Consider the following 19976-nt stretch of genomic DNA (forward strand, 5'->3'; position numbering starts at 1 on the left):
AAAGACACAGAGCAGAGTACCATTACTTCTGTCAGTTTGCAAAGACCCCGTATGCTATTTTCATGTGGCTTTGAGTGGCATCTATCACTATTTGTTTGTTTAACATAAAATATAGATGAAATATTTTAATCCAAGTAATTACAGGATTTTACATGGTGAAGAAATGTACCTCTAGTATGTCGCATAATTATGAAAATTTTACAGAACATTACATGCTCTCATTTCCTTGCAGGACTCATATATTTCCAGCAAGTTTTATTACAAGTGCCTTATAATTCCTGCACTACTTGTGATGCTTATACCGACTTATTGGTGGCTGGCAATTATGCTTTATCTGATCCCTAGGATAGATTGATTATTTAGTACTGTACATGCACATGTTAAAAAACCAAAAAGGTTTGAGTGTTAATGTACATGTACAAGCATTTCACTTCTTTCCCATTCATCATTTGTTACATTTTATGTAAATTACCTGGGTCAGCACTCATGGAAATTTGTAGGGGAGAAAGTTCTATGTTGTAATAAAATGTGCCCAAACCTTTCTATGAGAACATAATGTGCTTAACTGTAACCAATCTACCCAAGTCAGTGCTATGTGTAACGTAAACATGACAGTGTGTTTGTGTCAGGGGCCGTCTGACATCAACAAATGATGCTGGGCATGTGAAATCATAACACTTGCTCACCACAAACTAGATTGACAGGTAAAAGAAATGACACCAAGTCAAAATCACTGATATTACAAAACAACAAACCACCAGTGTGAAAATCAAAAGTGAATTTTAATGACAGAGCAATATGTATATTACTTAAACTGTTATTACCCCTGTTACTAAAATTCACTTTCCTTTTTCACAATGTTGGTTTGTCGTTTTGTAATATCAGTGATTTCAATTTGGTATCATTTATTTTGCCCATTAGTTTATATTGGCCAGTGACCAGCTGGACAAATTATTATCATCAAGAATATGTTAAATTAGCATGAGATTATGGCTGGGTTTACTTTGAGTTGTTTCATACAAAATGCATAAGTACGAAATATTTATGTAAAAATGATTATCAAACTTGAATCTGCTTTGGAAATATTAAAAAATGCCTGGAAAGTATCTCATTAACTCAAATACAACTTTAGAAAAGACAATTGGGGTTATAACAGTGTTTCAGATACTCTGTCTGATTCGATCCTATAAGACAAGGGAATTAACTGTCACTGTTACCTTGGTTACAATAGTCAACAGGTATGGTGTATTTCCACTGATTTGATTCCCACTATTCACAGTATGCAACATATCCTATCAAAATAAGTTGTATATTAAACTAATTTTTTTCTGCATATTTGTAATGAATGGTCTCAGGTTAAGGTCATTCATTTGTATATATTTACATGATAAAAGTTGTGTAAATACAATCAATGTGCAAGCTGCTATTTCAGCATATTCCATTATTCAAGACAGAATTTAAATGTCATCAAGCACCTGCTCCCTGTAACCACTGAAACTGCTCACTGATCTAAAATGGATCAGGGAAACAAATAATGTAGGCTGAATATTTTAGTGTCACTTTTACGGTTATGCATACCCAATATTAATAAAATCAAACCTTTGTGTTGTGATACAATATCTCTGCATAAACATCTCACAACATCTTCAGATGAGGTAGTATCAGGTGACCTTGCTCTGCCAATCAGAGTCTGGTTGTTTAAATTCTCCATACGAAAAAGCATAACTGTATATAAGCTGATCTCATTGAAAAGGCAGTCAGAGTCTGGGCTTCTAAATTCTCCATACAAAAAAGCACAACTGTATGTAAGCTGATCTCATTGATATGGCAGTCAGAGTCTGGGCTTCTAAATTCTCCATACAAAAAAGCACAACTGTATATAAGCTGATCTTATTGATTGAGTCTAGTCTTCTAAATTCTCCATACATTAAAGCACAACTGTATATAAGCTGATCTCATTGATAAGGCAGTCAGAGTCTGGGCTTCTAAATTCTCCATACAAAAAAGCACAACTGTATGTAAGCTGATCTCATTGATATGGCAGTCAGAGTCTGGGCTTCTAAACTCTCCATACAAAAAAGCATGACTGTATATAAGCTGATCTCATTGATTGAGTCTGGTCTTCTAAATTCTCCATACGAAAAAGCATAACTGTATATAAGCTGATCTCATAGATAAGGCAGTCAGAGTCTGGGCTTCTTAACTCTCCATACAAAAAAGCACAACTGCATATAAGCTGATCTCATTGATAAGGCAGTCAGAGTCTGGGCTTCTTAACTCTCCATACAAAAAAGCACAACTGTATGTAAGCTGATCTCATTGATAAGGCAGTCAGAGTCTGGGCCTCTAAACTCTCCATACAAAAAAGCATTAACTGTTTGTCAAAATGGCACGTACAGTACATAAGGCGAACTGCCAATCCTTGTTCATCTTCTTGACATGATCAGCCTTCCGGAACCAAGTATCAACAAATACATATGGAATTATGCAATAATTCCTGTTGATACACCATCTTGTGATAAGAAATATTCTTTTCATATCTGGACTTCAGTTTGTAATCTAGTTTATTAATATGACTCAAAAGGTCAGTATTTGATTATGTCAATATGAAATGAACTCCAAAGACATTTCATGAATGTGCATAGCAACAATGTCATTATTCTGTTGTGTATATATTACATATGGTCAAAAAGTAATGCTAAATCTTTAAAAAAAGAAATCTGATTCCCCCATTATCTGACACATACTTCAATTGGATTATGCAATTAATTTAGCTAAAACATTGTACAAGGTTAACCTGATACAAATTTCTAGGGAAATAGCCTCAGGTATTAACATAGAACAAAATAGTAATATCAATAATATTTTGGTTATCTCTTAACATAATATAAATCATGTGTGTCACCAAATTAATGTTTAAATGCATGAAATTATACCACCTGCAGAATTGGAAGACCTCCATAAAGATGATTGTAATATCCATACTGTAAGTACACGACATTGTGAACAGTGATTTCCTCCAAATCATAAGATTATTCAATAAAGCTGCCTTCACATGACAAACAACAAGTTTGACAACATGTGTCGTTGAAATTTTAAAAGTTGTCAAACTTGCGCTTTCACATGTCAAACACATGTTGACAAACTTGCGTGTCATGTGAGCGTCATTTCTCTATCGGTAAAGTCATGTGACAATTTCATTGACTGCAGTTGGTTGTTTCTTAACAATACACATTTGACAACACTTCATGCAACAAACACATGTTTGACAACGCCAAAGTTTCATGGAATGTTGGAGAGAATAGAGACTGATCCTGATTCTCGACAACAGTTTGACAACTCTGAAATTGGTGATGGTAGCGAGTTGTTGGAATGTTCACACTCTCAAACTCTACTTGGACAACATGTGTTGTCAAACGCCAGTTTGTCATGTGAAGGCCGCTTAAGGTTGTGAAGAACAAACACCTGATGAAACACAATTGGCTACTGCCATAAACAATCAACCAATTTTCAGCTCCCTTTTTTTTAAAAGCCTGACCACACTTCACACATTACTTTATGAGACATATTATATATGGTGTTACATCTCTGTTGTTAAGACCACTTCCAGATCTTGTTAATTATGCAACTGTTCTTTGACATGACAGTATTCTCCAATCAAACACAATAATATGTTCCTTATAATGCGAGGAAGGTCTAGTTATATCTTTTCCTAAATTTTACTCTCAAATAAAGCTAATGATTGAAAGTTTAATTTTTGCAAGCCTAAATGTTGACTAAAATTACTTTGTTTCAAAGAAAACACAAGAAGATTCTTCATCCAACCCAACATTACATATAAAGTGTTTCTTTTCAGATAACTTTGCAAAGATTTATGATCTTTTCATTGCCTATCCAATAAGAATGCTGCACTTCTTTCCTATAAGTCTTCTTAAAAATTTTAGGAAACATTTTTATAAACCCTGATGAGAAAGCATATTAGCTATCACTGCAAAGGAGAAAGCCATTTTGTTTTTGCAACATTATCTTGTAAATGCACAATGAAACCTGAAGACTCCATTACAGAAGCAACATTACTACATGTGTATGCTTATGTAGGTCATAAGCATGGGATACTCATTGGGGAATACTGCCAAAACATAAATTACATAGGGAGCAATTGAGTACAACAAGGGTGTTGTCTGAGCCATGATTTATTCATACAAATATATTACTGCACCATGTCCCATGTGGTACAGATCCCTGTTGGGAAAAGGTTTCACTAGTCATTGGAATACCCATTCTGCACCTTACACTAATTTGACCTTTTTCACACCACATATCAACGCCATGACCTAAATCTTTTCAAGAAGGTGTGAACCGTATTTACCTTATCCACCCTGGCGGTGTGATGAGCAGCTTGTACTACCCTACAGACATCAATATATGGTGCCAGTAGAGAACCAATATGTATAAACCTACTGAAGACCGTTTATTGAACATAGTTGCTGAGCTCCTCGCCTTGTCTATCCCAAGTAATCAGATATGATCTACCGTAAACCAACGACTCCCGGCTGATTACTAAAAACAACTCTCGCATGGGATCATCGGCGTTTAACATTTGTGCTGAAAATACTAGGGGATTGGATGATACTGTCGACAAAGCATCGTAACGTCCGGTCTACTATCGTTCAAGACATCCTACAAAGCCTAAGGTTCGCTATGAATATTTATACACCTTGTATGGAATAAGCAAGGTGGAAAGGCAAGGTCAACGCACCGGTCTGAGGAATCGCCCATTGTCCGAGTCGTGGTGACTGGCGACTTGTGAGGCGTCTTGAGCTATATCGTAGATTGAAGTCTTGTTCAGAAAATCCATAATCTTCAGTTAGTGACCTTCGCCCCGATCCAACATCCTTCCCGACTCATTCCCAGGAACGCCTCCCGTTTCTCCCTGCCTCCATATGCTAAGGTTTTTTTTAGACATAGCCCGGATACATCGTTCCTCTCTCTAGCATCTTCTCTGCGGTGTCTTCTCACTTTCCCGCGAGAAACGGACTGCCAGGAATAGCGATTAGGTCAAAGGTAAAAATTCCGTACCAATATTTCAGGCCACAGTTTGGCAGAAAGTCTTACGTTCTTTAATAAATATCACGTAAATATTGTGAAAGGGATACTTTTAATACCGCATATTCTCTAATACAGCGCTGTTGTATCAGTTTCGGGTTTGTTCATTTTCAGGATACGTGATTGCAACCAATTCCTCAGAAGGGCAAGGTCGAATTCCCCCATGAAAGCATCGGCGGTCACCTCATCCTCGGGTATTTCCGTGAGTTCCCGATGCATTCACGGAAGTAGGTGAACTATGAGATTACTCAGCCGTGAAGATAGGATTGTGCTTATTCTGTGCAGCCATTGCAGAGTTCGATAACTTAACAACAAGATGATTAACCATCGCGAATATAAAAACTAAACATCAGGTTCTGAGGACGTGCGAACCAGCACCACAAAGAGATTTGTGTTTCAAGGGAGGCAACTGCAAAAGAGGATCAAGGAACGTCGTCCATGTGGCGAGGTCAAAGTTGAAAGGTCGCGTCAATGTTGTTGTGGACAGTGCACATGTGTATTCAAAGGTGATAAGTCCTGTCATCTGCCGTAATGGCGTGCTATCAACATCTGGTATATGTGATGATAGTTATCTACGCGGTATGCTCAGCTTATACCACAGCAGAGATCCACCGAGCAAAGCCGGCAGTATTGAAAAACGGTGTCAAATCAAAACGACCACCAGACGTGGCGCTCGATCCGGAAAGGCAGGATATGATTGACGAAGAGTCTCGTAGAACTTATGAAATCTGGACTTACTCTGTTCTAAGTTCTGTTCTTGTTGGACTTAGCGGTATTTTCCCTCTTCTCGTGATACCCCTGGAGTCAGGATCGGCTCTGAGACATGGAGGCAAGTTTTATTCACGTGTTCCTTTAGGCCTGTATCATGTCGACTGATTTGCTTTTTGTTATTTGATACACTGATTTGTCAAAGGACATATACTTGAGTATTAGTAACATCCAGCATGTTTTGTCAATGGATGATGAATGGGAATGTATAGATTATGTTCTTTTATACCATACTGCACACCATATTGTCATTTTTGTCTCACAGATGCTTCACTGACCGTGATGTAATCATATAAATAGCACTGAGCAGAACAAGACACAGTGAATAACACGCATTCGCACACAGTTGGTTAACAGTATTTTCTTTGTCAAAGTGACCAAGAGATGGTAATTTAAATGGAGATTAAACATTTAATTGTTACAACATTCAAGATAACATCTAGAAAAGGTCAGTACGTATACTTTCGCTGTGAGTTAACAATTGTGAAAATGGTGTATATTCATCATATTGTCCAATATTTCAACATCATAGACCATTCAGTGTTAGCAAATAGTTGCTCACTTTGTGACACATTTGTAAAGGCTGATGTATGATATATGTTTTATATCACAGTGACATGGAACATTAAATTTTCACTGGCAAATGAATATAACTTTAACATAGATGATATTGATTGATATGTGTTGATAATAACATATGTTTCAGTGTGGTTTATTTGCTTTTCTCAGATATTAACATGAACCCTTTTGAGCATATGTACTGGCAAATTTTATCACAGATAATATTGAATTCATATGAGTTGATAATGACATATGTTTCAGTGTAGTCTGTTTGCTATTGCCAGATATTGACATAAACCCTTTCAAACATATTTACTGCACAATTTATCACAGATGATATTGAATTCATATGTGTTGATAACAACATGTTTTAGTGTATTATATTTACTATTTGCCAATGAGAAGAATTCTTTTCTGTATACAAAACTGAATTTAATCAGTTCCTTGTTCCAACGGCACGATTCCACAGTGATGATGGTAACATTAGCAGTAATGCTGTTTAAAACATGTCTCTAGCCATAGAAATCATCAGATTTGTTTCAACATTATTACAGCAGAGAAATGTGATTGATATGTCATAAGCCCTCTGAGTGGTAACTAGTTATGCTTGATTGCGACAAAAAATGCATACAATGATTACGTACACGCATAGGTTTGTAAGCACGCACTGGGTATGCTCTTTAGATCAGAGCATGGTTATTAGGGCTGTCTGATGGTTTATCAAACTATTGATAGATTGCAGTTGATAAGTCTCCAATAGCAATTAATTGAGATAAAAATGAAGAACTATCGATAGTATGTGTGACTGTGGATAGTATTGCAATATTTGGTCACAACAGACAATGAGCACAATAAATCTGTATGCTGCAATAGACTATCGCTACTGCAATAGTTGTTTCCCCCATCAATAGTACCCCCCACCCCCCACGGTTATTATACAGATTTTGAACATCTGACATATCCAACTGCTGTCACTCCAGTGGCAAATGGTACATCCTAACCTGACTTTACACAATAACATCTACATCAAGCTTGTATAATTTCGGTGGGGTGATTCTGGAAAAGACTTAGGCGATGGGATGGTCTAATAGTTGAAGCATTTGCTTGAAGACAGGGTTTCGATTCCTCAGGTTGGTTCAATGTAAGAAGCAATTTCAGGTGTCTCCTGCCGTGATATTGCTGGACTATTGTTAAAAGTGGCCTGAAACCAAACTCACTCACCCTGGAATAGACAAAGAGAATTTGTGGGTTTTGCAAAAGAGGGATGTTTCTCGTTAATACAGATCATTTTATTATCTGAATGATACATCTGGATAGGTTTGTCACAAGAGGGAACTAACAGGATCAAGTAGTACAGCTCGATGACTTGGATGACACATGTCATCGGTTCCCAGTTGTGTAGATCGATGCTCCAGCTGTTGATCACTGGATTGTCAGGTCCAGAATTGATTATTGACAGATCACTGCCTTATAGCTGGAACATTGTCAAGTGTAGTGTTAAACAACAGCCAGCCAACCATAACTTACACAAATCGGCCCATTACACCATTATAATAGAATGTATGAACCTTAAGTGGCAGAAGTAATTATGATATTGCTGAGTGTGGCGTAAAACTAAACTCACTCATTCAAGTGAATCAGGTAGTCAGAATTAAACATTTGGCAGTTTTTAAGTAAGGAAGTTTACACATTACACTTTTTGTTGGAAAGAGGTATTATAGAGAATCAGAAAAAATATATGCAGAAGCATTTGGTTGCATCTTTGTTGTGCAATATCTGTATGTATGCAATTCCTACAATGATTTAAGTGTTAGTTTATGATTTTAATCAAGACAATGCTGTGCAATATCTGTTTGTCATGTATTTACAAAACAATCTAAGGGTCAGTTTTTCATTCTGTCAAGACAATTTTGGACAATAACTTTAAGTATATGAAATATCTACAATGCAAACTAAGTGTTTTATTATTTTACTTGACAATGCAATACAAACTGTTTTTGTAAATATTTTAAAATTTAAATAAAACTTAATGCAAAGACTTGCACTTTTATTATGGACAGTGACTAAACGTAAAAATGGACAACCAGCAGTGTTTGCACTAGGCATAAACATTTAGGTGTCATCATGACTCCCAGTCGTCATGTTAAGGAGTCGTGGACATGTTTTTGAGAGTCAACTTCTGTCTGGAATTTTCATCAAGACATCAATTGTGATTGTTTAATAACGACAAAAACCAAGGTAAGGCAGATCAGGCATTTAATCAGCACTGACCAGTTGACTTGCAAACAATTAACTAAGTAGTTTTAAACAACAGCAAACTACAAGTTTTGATTATCTGAACTTTAAGGACTCAGCTAAGCATTGTGTCAACAATGACAAAAGCTTCTTTATTCACAGTGTATTTGAGATAATTTGTGTGTCAAATACACAGGCTTTCTGTGTCAGGGCAAACATTGAACCAGGAATAATATTTCATAGTAGTTCGGAATATTAAGTAGGACATATTAGATGTTTAATAACCCTTGTTGTATATGCATGGCATTTCATATAGTTATTTTCAGTTTGAAACATGAACAGTATTTATCAGTCATATTTAACTGAAGAGTCATGGACAGTTAATATAACATCTAAAAGTAGATGATTAATATATAATAGGCTTTTTATGTATGCCCCCAAATATTACTCTGAATATTTAATAATACTCAAACATGAAGAATTTTGTTTAGAATATAGTTTACTTTTGCTTTTGCAAGTATATGTGTGTGTGTCGGGGGGGTGGAGGGGGGTGGAGCAGGAGATTTGTGTGTGTGTGGATGGATGGATGGATGTATGTATGCATGCATGACTATTGTATAACATCCTTTATGATAGCTTACTGAAACATTTCATTGAGAACCAAACGAAAAGACCTGATTGAATCCTTCTGTACCTTGTGGAGAATTGAATTAGCATCTCCAGGCACTGAAGCATGACAGAGCATAAACAATTACTGGACCATCACAGGAGGAACAGATCAATCAGGATCCATGTAGTTGCTAATTGCTTGTTTGTCTGCCCCCTGGGGGCAATGACCTAACATGACATGGAGCACTGTGGGAAGCCTAACGCAGCAATTCATTACACCACAGATTTGGATGAGTCTCATGTATCTGTGATCTTAATGAACTCTGGATAGGTTATTCAAACTTAGAAATAAGTAGTTTTGAAGTTATTATTAACTGAATAATCCCCAGATGTTTTAGTAAGTTCTGTTCTATATATACTCTTCAATAAAGGTAGGGAATCTTAATATTTTTTGTTTACAATTATAAATATGTAGGAGATTTTTCGGAGTCAATCAATGTTTATATATTATTGAATGTTTTGAGAGTGCATCACCATTTGCACTTCCTTACAACCATAGTTATTTGAAAGGTATTCACTTTTGAAAGATGATTGGCGTATGCCATCTAATTTGCATGTATATGATTTTCATTTTAAAACAAATGACTAGAAACATACACTAACAAATGTGTGATGCAAGATTAGTGTCATACTTAATGTTCAAAGTGATTTCTTGACCTTCTTGAAAAAACGTCAAAATGTAGATTGTGATCCCATGCACATGTATGGAGCTACTTCGTTGTGCACATGTTTATCATACGTTGTGGTATCACATCACAAGATGTCTGTCCACGAAACGTTTGTTAAAGTTTACACTTCCCATCCAAATTGATTCAAAGTTCATTATCCCCTACTTTTTTTAAGAGTGTATTACATTGTAACTCAAGCTTTCATTATGAGGGTATGTAATCAGTGCCATGAAACAATAGGTGCACATAGAACGTGAACACATGCTGCTACAGGTGTCAGTAATTTGAGTCTATTTTCTGATATTTTAGAACCATTCTAAGAAGCATTGATTTAACCTTAACCCTGCCTAGATTTCATTTCTGGTTATTGGGTTGTTTTATTTAGAAATGGAAGCTGCTTCCTAATAATGCTAGTATGAAAATATTCAATTTTAATTTTTAATATTAAACAGTGGATGTGAACTGTTGTGCCAAGGAAGATTTTGTTAAAGTTTATGTACATGTTTAGTCTTGATGCACAGGACAAGCTGAATGACTAATACTATCATCAGGGTTAAGCAAACATGCTGATACACTAGGCAAATGTCATTAAGCCTTAAAACAGAACTTCCCATTTAAAAAACAAGAGGTCTGTGGTGATGTTGTTTGTTTTTTTGCTCAGCAGTGCTCCATCTGAATGAGAGGGCACGTTAGTAGTGAATTTAGTTTTTAGGCCACTTTACACAATATTCTGCTGTGTTAGGTTTCCCACAATTCCCATGTTGGGAATTAAACCCAGTGCTCCGTTGTTCAAAACAACCTTATCTCTAAGGTCAACCTTATCTCTAAGATTACAACCTTAGACCTTCACTAAGGTTAGCCTCCTGTTGCACGAAACAACCTTAACTAAGGTTAACCTTAAGTTAAGGATGATAACTAACATAGGATCGACCCAACCTTTATTTTATGCAACAGCACTGAGAGAAATTTGATCAAGCAGAGAGTGTACAGCGACAGAACGCGTCAACTGGACATGCTGAATTCGTGTGGTAACTAGGGACACTTCCATCACTCCAGCGCTGAAGAGTTCACTCTTAGTTAACGGTATGATTGAGGTTGGAGTCCGGGTTAATGTTGCCCAAAGGTTGTTTTGTGCAACAGGTGTATAATTTTCTTAAGGTGATTGTAACTCTAACCTTAGCGGCTAAGGTTGATCTTGCTCATCTGCCAGATAAGTATCATGAAATGATAATTCATACCAAAAATACTTTATTAATTGTAACCAGTACAAGCAATATATTAGCATTCAAATATGAGGAAAATATGAATATAGAATATTAGTTTCATCATGTATCAGTAAAAGCTTAGACAAGACTCCTCTCAAAAGTAGTAAAGCTTATCTCACAGACATTCCATTGAAAAAGGTATAAGTAATGACCACACAATTTCACAGTTAGAATCCTAGCCTGAGGTAATCAGAACACTGTAAGACAAACCATTCACTAAAACAAGGGTTATGTCTAGACGGGTTAATAAACTGCTTTGAAGAGGTAAACATGCCATCACCTACAGTAAAATAACATTATGCAAACACCAGTTAAGGGTCGTTAAAGATCTAGCCCAGAGTAAGCAATCAAGCATCCAGTAAATGTGCCAACAAGATTAATGCCACTTAGAATAGGATTAAAAGATTAAGTACTCCCCCTGTCTGGTCACTGAAGTTGTAATGGTAAGACACACCCCATTTTGTTTATTCCATTGGCTATTGTAGGTTACACCCATTTTTGTCAGCAAATCAGAATCTTTGTATTGTTTGAATTGTAGTTAAATAGTCTCCAACTTCATTTGTCCAGTAGTAGGGTTTAGACTCCCAACACAGGTCAGCACGAGCCCTCAGCCCAGAGGGTTGTACCGACTCTCTGTGGCCACCCTTGTTACTCCATCTCTTGTAAATAAAATTGTAATTAGCTTCTTGTGACTTCGGACTCTTTGCTGAGTTAATTCCCCCAAGCAAACCAGCACGCCAGTTAGATAAGGGATTTCACTGGTACCCTCACTTGGACCCGAGATCCATATCATAACATAAGTGTGAACCAATATACAGATAAACCTGTGATTGGTATTGGCAAACAACCAGCGATACGCTACATCATGATACTAAAATTTTAGTCACGATGATATGTTCAAATAAAATCATTCATCCAATTCCACAAGTGTTTTTCAATGTTCATTCGGATGGGAAATAATCAAGTTTATACACAGACACTGTGAATGTAGCATACAAGTGCAATGTCTGATACAGTTCTTGATGCAAAATTCCCCTGAAAATGGTGACTTCTGATGGGAAAATAAGTAAGCGTATATTTACCAACCTCAAACAAAAGTAAGTCTTTTTTCTTCACAGATATCACAATTCAGCAGTATTCAAAGCTAAACAGCAATGTGTCTTGGGCCATTTGAAGTATCATATTGGGATATGTGACAATGTTAAACTTTGTATCAATTCACTGAAGGCCATGGATCAATGCATCATTGCGTATCAATAAATCGTCACACCACTAATAACGAGTAGCACCAAGCCAGCCAATCTTGTCCATTTCACTCCCTCCTTGATCTGGTAGACGTTGCTGGGGTCCTGTCTGTATTTTGTTTGTTTTACAGTAAGAAACAGTAGGTGCAGTAATATTATTGTGGTTACAAAATAACTAAATAAGTGAGAGAATTTAGTGCTTGAATTATTTAATGTGAAATGTGTTCACTTTCTTTTGAATAAAGCCCCAAAGCTAAAGTATTTGTTTGTTTGTTGGTTGGTTAACACTGCCCTCCGCAATAATATGGCATTTAGAGCAGCAATCTGTCAATAGTCAAGAGTGGACTAGACAATCCATTGATCAACTTCATGTGTAATTGGGATATGACATGGATCATACAAGTCAGCAAACCTGACCGCCCAGTCCTGATGGCCACCTCTTTCAAGCATGGATTGCTGAGTACCTATTGTCACCCTGATTTTCGTAGGTTCAAAGCTATAGGAACCACCCAAGTCTTATAATATCTATGCTGAAACGTCTTATCATCCAGAATGCATTGTCTGTCTATTTGCCCTTGAATCTGGAAGTTTTGCCAAAGTCAAACCATGGGTCAGATGCAACATTTATGCAGTAAAGATTTTAAACCCCCCTTGTCCCCCATCCCAAGAAACTAAGAAAGGGAGATAACTTGTGCACGCTCAACTATAAGGAACCCACATATGCTTGCATTTGGTTATTGATAACAAGTAGAGTGACTTCTTACTTTGCATAACTCTACATAAATTTGTTAATTTAAAAGCAGAAATGAAATAAAACAGTTTGATTATGCAAATTTTCTGGCGTTGATTCTGCTGATCCTGAAATCACAAAACTGTTTCTTTAGATACATTCATCTGAAGAGAACAGATTTACAAAATACAATGTAGTCATATGTCCTTTGTATGTAAACATCTGTTACTGACTGGTAAATTATCATATAAATACTGAAATATTTGTTACAACTATTCCCAAACTGTGGTAGCCTTTTTCAGTACTTCATCATATTGAATGTTTTCTTCATATGCCTGATTTAATATATTCAATAAGCTGGTAAATTTTCACCTTTATGCGTATAGTCAATATATTTTATTGATTAACTGAACACCACTTATTAAATAGCAGTTAGTATTGGCAGCAACAAAAAATCAGTTTATCCCCACTTTCTAATAATGTTTAGACCAACCTTTCATCAAATATTCATACAAACTATTCTGAACGATGAGCAGTATTAGACATATTTGTTTTAGGGTCTGTATGACAAACCAGTAATGTGGTAACCCACATTTTGAAATCATAAGGATAAGAGAGTAACCCTCTGATTTGAACAGACATACCCATCAGGATTGTCTTGTCTTGTTGTAAGATACGTTGTTGTGAGATAGTGCTATCTTCTCCTCTAGTGTAGATTAGCAATATATCAGGCTGAGTGCTCTACAGTGTCACATCTATTGAACTTCTGTATAGCTGAATAACCTTCTACTAATTAGACATGTAACATATGATTCATATCCCAAAAATGTGCACTCCAAGAAACTGCAATTTTTATATATATATCTTATTTCTATTTTTGCATGGGAATCACACCCTTGAATAGTTAGTTTCTAAATGATACAGAATGACGCTGGGATATTGTACAATAGAAACAAGGACAGGCACTGTGCATTTTATACTATTTGTAGCCAACTGGGTTATTAAATACCAGAGAATCTGACTTGGAGTAAGGTGGTTGTTGAAAAGTTTCTGTTATAAGTCATATGTGTTTTTAGACAAATATAACCTTTATTTTGTTGAAGCATATTTATTGCAACACAGGTTGCAAATCAGTGTTTTGCATCGTAGACATCATCTTGAATTAATAATCATAGTAGTGTGTTAGCTTGAATCTCCACCAAACAAGGAGAAATGTCTTACAACAGAAGAGCAGCTCATAGGGTCACTATCAGCAGGTTTCCACTCTGAATGTACCCAAGCTACAGAGATGAGTTCACCTAGACTTGATTTGCTTTGTCAGTTTGTACAAGGTCATACCCTGACATGCCTAGTCTGCCATACAGACCCTAAAGCAAATGTATCCAAGAAAGGCCACACAAGCTTACAATGTGTGACAAATCTAGTCTGAAAATGAAGAAAGTCTCAGGGCTTCTTTTCATTATATTTTGCTTTTACTAAGAACCTTTCTTCAGTAAAATATGTTATTTCAGAGACTAGTGGTTAGTCTAAGGCATACCCAACATTTAGGTTAATGGCTTTCAGCAATAGAATGGTTTTTTTGGATGGGATACTATTTTAATGGAGATTATGTCAGGTTGACCCTTGGCTTTAGATATTGTTTTTTTCATTTGGATTCAAGCTATTTTACAAATGTACAGAAAACGCAAACTATATACGATTATGTTTACTTTTGTCATCCTTTGGGTACATATTTTGCAATGTACAGTCAGTTTTAGGATACTCAAAAATGACCTCAGGTGTCATTTTAAGCTTATAATACTTTTTTTTATAGGTATCTGTTACTGAAATATATCAGATATCTATCTGGAAAGCCATTGCATAAAATCCTGTGGTAGGATGTTATTTTTGGGTTAGAATTAGGGAGATACAGATATAGATTGTAATAAATGCCAAGAACAACATACATATCAGTATATCTGCCTGCCACTTGAGCCTTTTGTCGAAAACCTGATGCCAGTTAGTTTTTAAATGAATGCTGGTGTAATAAAAAAAATAATTTAAGCTAATACCATGCCTTTTAATCAGTGTTCTTAAGTTAAGACAGATATGTGATAGTATCTCTTTATGAACATGTGTAAATGTAAAACAATATAAACATTTTTTTCAAAAATTGATTGATGATGTTAAAACCTAAGCTCCACATCAGCACTGTGTACAGAACTCACTGTATGGTGAATTCAGTGATGATGCATAATGCCTGTTCAGCTAATTGTACCTTAAGTGTAGTCAAGTGTGAATAATTATGTCACCGAATGTCTTTGAAATCAATAACAGAAAAGATCAACAAAGGTGTTCAAACAAGTTATGTTATGTCAACGATGAAGATTCTACAGGTTTCAAATGTTGTTACACAAATTAGCTCCATCCTTTGATCATGATGAACTGTATTACATATTCAACACAACTGTTGTTACACAAGTTAGCTCCATCCTTTGATCATGATTAGCGGTATTACATATTCAGCACAACTGTTGTTACACAAGTTAGCTCCATCCTTTGATTATGATGAACTGTATTACATATTCAACACAACTGCTTTTATCATGTTTGTCCTCCATGCAATAGTGAGCAGTTTTTTGTTTGTTTATATAGTCTGGTTCATAATTATTGAGAATTTTTCTTCTTACTTTGAGCTATCCTAACACCTCAACTGATTCACTGATACTTAAAACTAAGTAATGGTATAAGGGAGGTAACTCATCTTGGCCTACTGAGTATAGTACAATTAGAGTTACCTCCCTTGAATTTGTAGCAGACGTCATTTTCCGCAGCACTGTCAACAATGTCTGCTAAAGATAAAAGAAGGTTGATTTTTGAGTTGTGTAATCAAGGAATTGATGATGTAAATACATTGGCAGAGAGAACAGGAACTCCTCTTTCAACTGTGTATAGGATTAGGAAGAATTTTAAAGAGGGAAAGGATTTGGGGCACTAGAAAGGAGCAGGGAGACCCAGAAAATTGGACTTCTCAGATCGCGTCCGGCTGGGAATTTTAGCGTCTAAAAAGCAAAGGGCAAGCATCTCCAACATCAGGTATGAAATGACAGAAAGGGGATCAACAGTTGTATCAAAATCTACAGTTAGAAGAAATTTGATTGATCTTGGATGGGAGAAAAAGACTGGAATTCCTTCTCCTCTCATGAAACAAGAACATAAAGACAGGCGTGTTGAGTGGTGTTTGGCACATGAAAACTTTGACTGGGAAAATGTGATTTTTACTGATGAAAGCTCAATATGGGTATATCCCAATAATGTGAAAATAAGGACAAAGTCTGCGTCAGCACCGTTGTATCGACGACCTAAATACAGCCCAAAGTTTCATGTAAGGGGAGGGATATCCTTATTAGGAACGACCCCGCTGTGTGTGTTTGACGGAAACCTGACAAGTCAACGCTACACTAACATATTAGATAATTTTCTCCTTCCATGTGCACATGTGTTTTATGGAAATGACTGGATTTTGCAGCAAGATAATGATCCTAAACACACCGCAAAACATGCCAAGCAGTGGTTTCAGGAGAAAAATGTGACTGCATTACCATTTCCTGCATATAGTCCTGACTTATATCCCATTGAGAACATTTGGGGGATGATGAAGGAATGTGTGAATCAAAAGGGGTTGACAAAAATTGAAGACATGAAGAGAGAAGTGGTCCGATACTGGGACAGCATAACTCACGAGACACTAACCTCTCTGATAGGAAGTATGCCTACCTGTCTTAGACTGTGCCGTGAAGCTCAAGGAGACTTGATAAAATATTAAATTGTTACCTACACAACATGAAAAGGTCAGTTCACTTTCACAATACATTCAGTTTTATCTGATTTGTTCTCGTTTAATAATATGAAATGCTTTAGCTATTCTCAATAATTTTGAACCATACTGTATGTCACCATGTCACTATGAGAAGAGACTCAATTGACAGTCATAACTGCTTGTTTTAAACGCTTGTTTGAACAAAGTGTCTGCACTGGAAACTGCTTATTTGCATTCTGTATTGGGAATTTCAATAAAAATGTCATTGTCTCTGCCCGTGTGCAGTCAACCTCTAATATACTAAGATCATGTAGTTGATGTAATTACTAAGTAGGCATGCTGGCAAATGTCAGTTCGATGGAACATCACTCCAGTTGAATGCTACATTCAATGAAATGTGATATTCTGAGGTATATAGTTTTTCATCACACTTTAAACTCTAAACCTTACTTGATACTTCAGATGTTTTTAAAGCTTAGTAAAGGGTGCTTTCTGTTTGAGAATATGAGTTAGTGAGTTTAGTTTTACGCCACACTCAGCAATATTCCAGCTGTATGGTGGCAGTCTGCAAATAATTGAGTCCAGGCCAGGCAATCCAGTGATCAATAGTATGAGCATCAATCTATGCAATTGGGGTATGATGATATTTCAGCGAGCCTGACCACTGGATCCTGTAAGTCGCCTCTTGCGACAAGCATGGGTTGCTGAAGACATATTCTTACCTGAATCTCCATGGGTCTTTGAGAATACACTCAGTAATCAGACTGATTCAAAATTGTGTTTTCCTTTCACCGCAACCACACCAAATCCAAAATCTTCTAATAATAATGTTGAAAAAATTTTTGTTTTATCAATTTTCAGGTGTTTCTTCGGATTAAGGATAAGGAACCGATGCAATAACGATAAATTGTTTGATACCAACTTCTTTTATTTTGTGTGTGTAACATACAGATCCATGTACTATTGTCAAGAATCTGTACCAAAATCTTACATGGACAAATTAAAAGAAGCTGTTCTGTCTACATTTTGTCTTTATCATGATTATTGCTCTTCCACCTTCTGAAATGCTGTTCAAAGATGTTAACTGTAATAATAACAATATTATCTCGTCAGATTTTATGGTGTACAATTAATGTTTGACCTAAACACAGTGACAGCCTTGGTAAAAGTGCCATTAAACTCACCCACTGACTCACCAATGCCAAATTTAGCCCTAAGATATTTGACTCAAAGTTCTGTTGACTCTTGACAATTTCAAACACACCTGTCAGAGATCATGCTGTTGATCACTTGATTGTCAGGTCCAGACTTGATTATTTAGAAACCACTGCCACATAGTGGTGTTAAACAACAAAGTAATTTTCTAATAATATAGTCCAATGTGTTGCACCTTCAACACCATATCAAACTGTTTGTTACCTATGGCCTTGGTTTTCTGGTAGACTGTCCACCTGCCATAGAATATAGTAATGTAAGCTTGTTATGTTAATTAAAGAGAATATAGAGTTTGACAGCTGTAATTGAGAATACCATCTCCAAAGAATATTTCCCCTACCTCCAAATATCTAATGGTTAGTCCCTTTTGGCAGTCCCTGATCAGATGAAAACAATTTTGTTCCTGAAATTGATTTGTGCATAAAGTTTAATATGATGCCACTAATGAAATATTGTCTCCTACATTCATTTGCGGAAAGGCAGATGAGAATGGGATGGCAGACTTGACAAGGTGATGAGAAAGATATAGTTATATATGGACTGAGCTCAGGGGTTTGCTTGAGACACTATCAGCGTGATCCATGTCAAAGTAATTTTGCTCCCCATGGCAATTCTGTGTGAAAATAGATTTCCAACAACTATATAGATTGCTTGCCTTAAAGGTGGTCAGACTCAGAGTCCTTGTGTGTTCTTGTCCTGCAGTTGTAATTAAAGTATGAGCAAGTAAACAACTGTATTTATTACTTTTGAACATGTTATATAGCTGCTACTATTAAAGTAGAATTTGCCCTGCCCCTATATGTCTGAGAGAACTTAGAGCAATTTTTGTATTATGAAAACTTTAACTAATCTTTGAAGGGTCTGACATTTTGCACATTTGTATCAGAAGTCATGTTGTACATTATAATCAGGTTTCCAGTATAGATCAGTAACTTAACAAATAAATAGAATTTAAAATTATTAGTTTGTCTTAATCATGGTAATAGCATCAGAATTGGATGTATTGTGAGCTGATCTGCTAGTCATGGCAATAGTACCAGAATTGGTTGTATTGAGCTGGTCTACTAATTATGGTGATAGTGTCAGAATTGGTTGTATTACGAGCTGGTCTAGTAATCATGACATTAGTATCAGAATTGGTTGTATTACGAACTGGTCTGCTAGTCATGGTAATAGCATCAGAACTGATTGTATTACAAGCTGGTCTACTAATCATGGCGATAGTGTCAAAATTGGTTGTATTGCAAGCTGGTCTTCTAATCATGGCAGTAGTATCAGAATTGTTTGGGTTTCAAACTGGTCTACTAATCATGGCGATAGCATCAGAATTGGTTGAAATACAAGCTTGTCGACAAATCATGGCAATAGCATCAGAATTGGTTGTATTTACAAGCTGGTCTGCTAATCATGGCGATAGTGTCTGACAGAATTGGTTGTATTACAAGCTTGTCGACTAATCATGGCAATAGTGTTAGAACTGGTTCATGTTTAACTAATTGGTCTTCTTATCATGGCTCTTGTGTCAGAATTGGTTCATATTACTTGTACCAGCCCTGAAGCCTATTGGTCAGCTCTCAATGGAACTTCATATTGAAGTAGATGCAGCTGGCTTAGTAACAGACAAGCTATCAACCAACAGCACAACAGGGATATAGGTATTCCTCTCCGTCATCTCACTGTGATGTCAGACTGCTCTAACTATTGATATACTGGCAC

General features: G+C 36.3%; 2 protein-coding genes across 3 annotated transcripts in view; one reads left to right on the forward strand and one right to left on the reverse strand.

Annotated features, from left to right (window-relative positions):
* The window catches only part of LOC137266428 (F-box/LRR-repeat protein fbxl-1-like), a 59132-nt gene that overhangs the window by 14489 nt on the left and 24667 nt on the right, over positions 1-19976 (reverse strand). Inside the window, exon 1 of one of the 2 annotated variants that reach the window (XM_067801920.1) lies at positions 4760-5005. The exons of the other annotated variant lie outside the window; for it this stretch is intronic. Coding sequence (XP_067658021.1) covers positions 4760-4858 — 99 coding nt within the window. The 5' untranslated portion in view covers positions 4859-5005. Of the gene's footprint in view, positions 1-4759; positions 5006-19976 lie in introns of those variants that run through there. 2 annotated transcript variants of the gene reach the window in all.
* The window catches only part of LOC137266429 (zinc transporter ZIP13-like), a 65822-nt gene continuing 51099 nt past the window's right edge, over positions 5254-19976 (forward strand). The window contains exon 1 of the mRNA XM_067801922.1: positions 5254-5935. Coding sequence (XP_067658023.1) covers positions 5638-5935 — 298 coding nt within the window. The 5' untranslated portion in view covers positions 5254-5637. The remainder of the gene's footprint in view (positions 5936-19976) is intronic.

Source organism: Haliotis asinina, chromosome 15 (assembly GCF_037392515.1).
Source record: "Haliotis asinina isolate JCU_RB_2024 chromosome 15, JCU_Hal_asi_v2, whole genome shotgun sequence".
Classification (NCBI taxonomy): Eukaryota; Metazoa; Mollusca; class Gastropoda; order Lepetellida; family Haliotidae; genus Haliotis; species Haliotis asinina.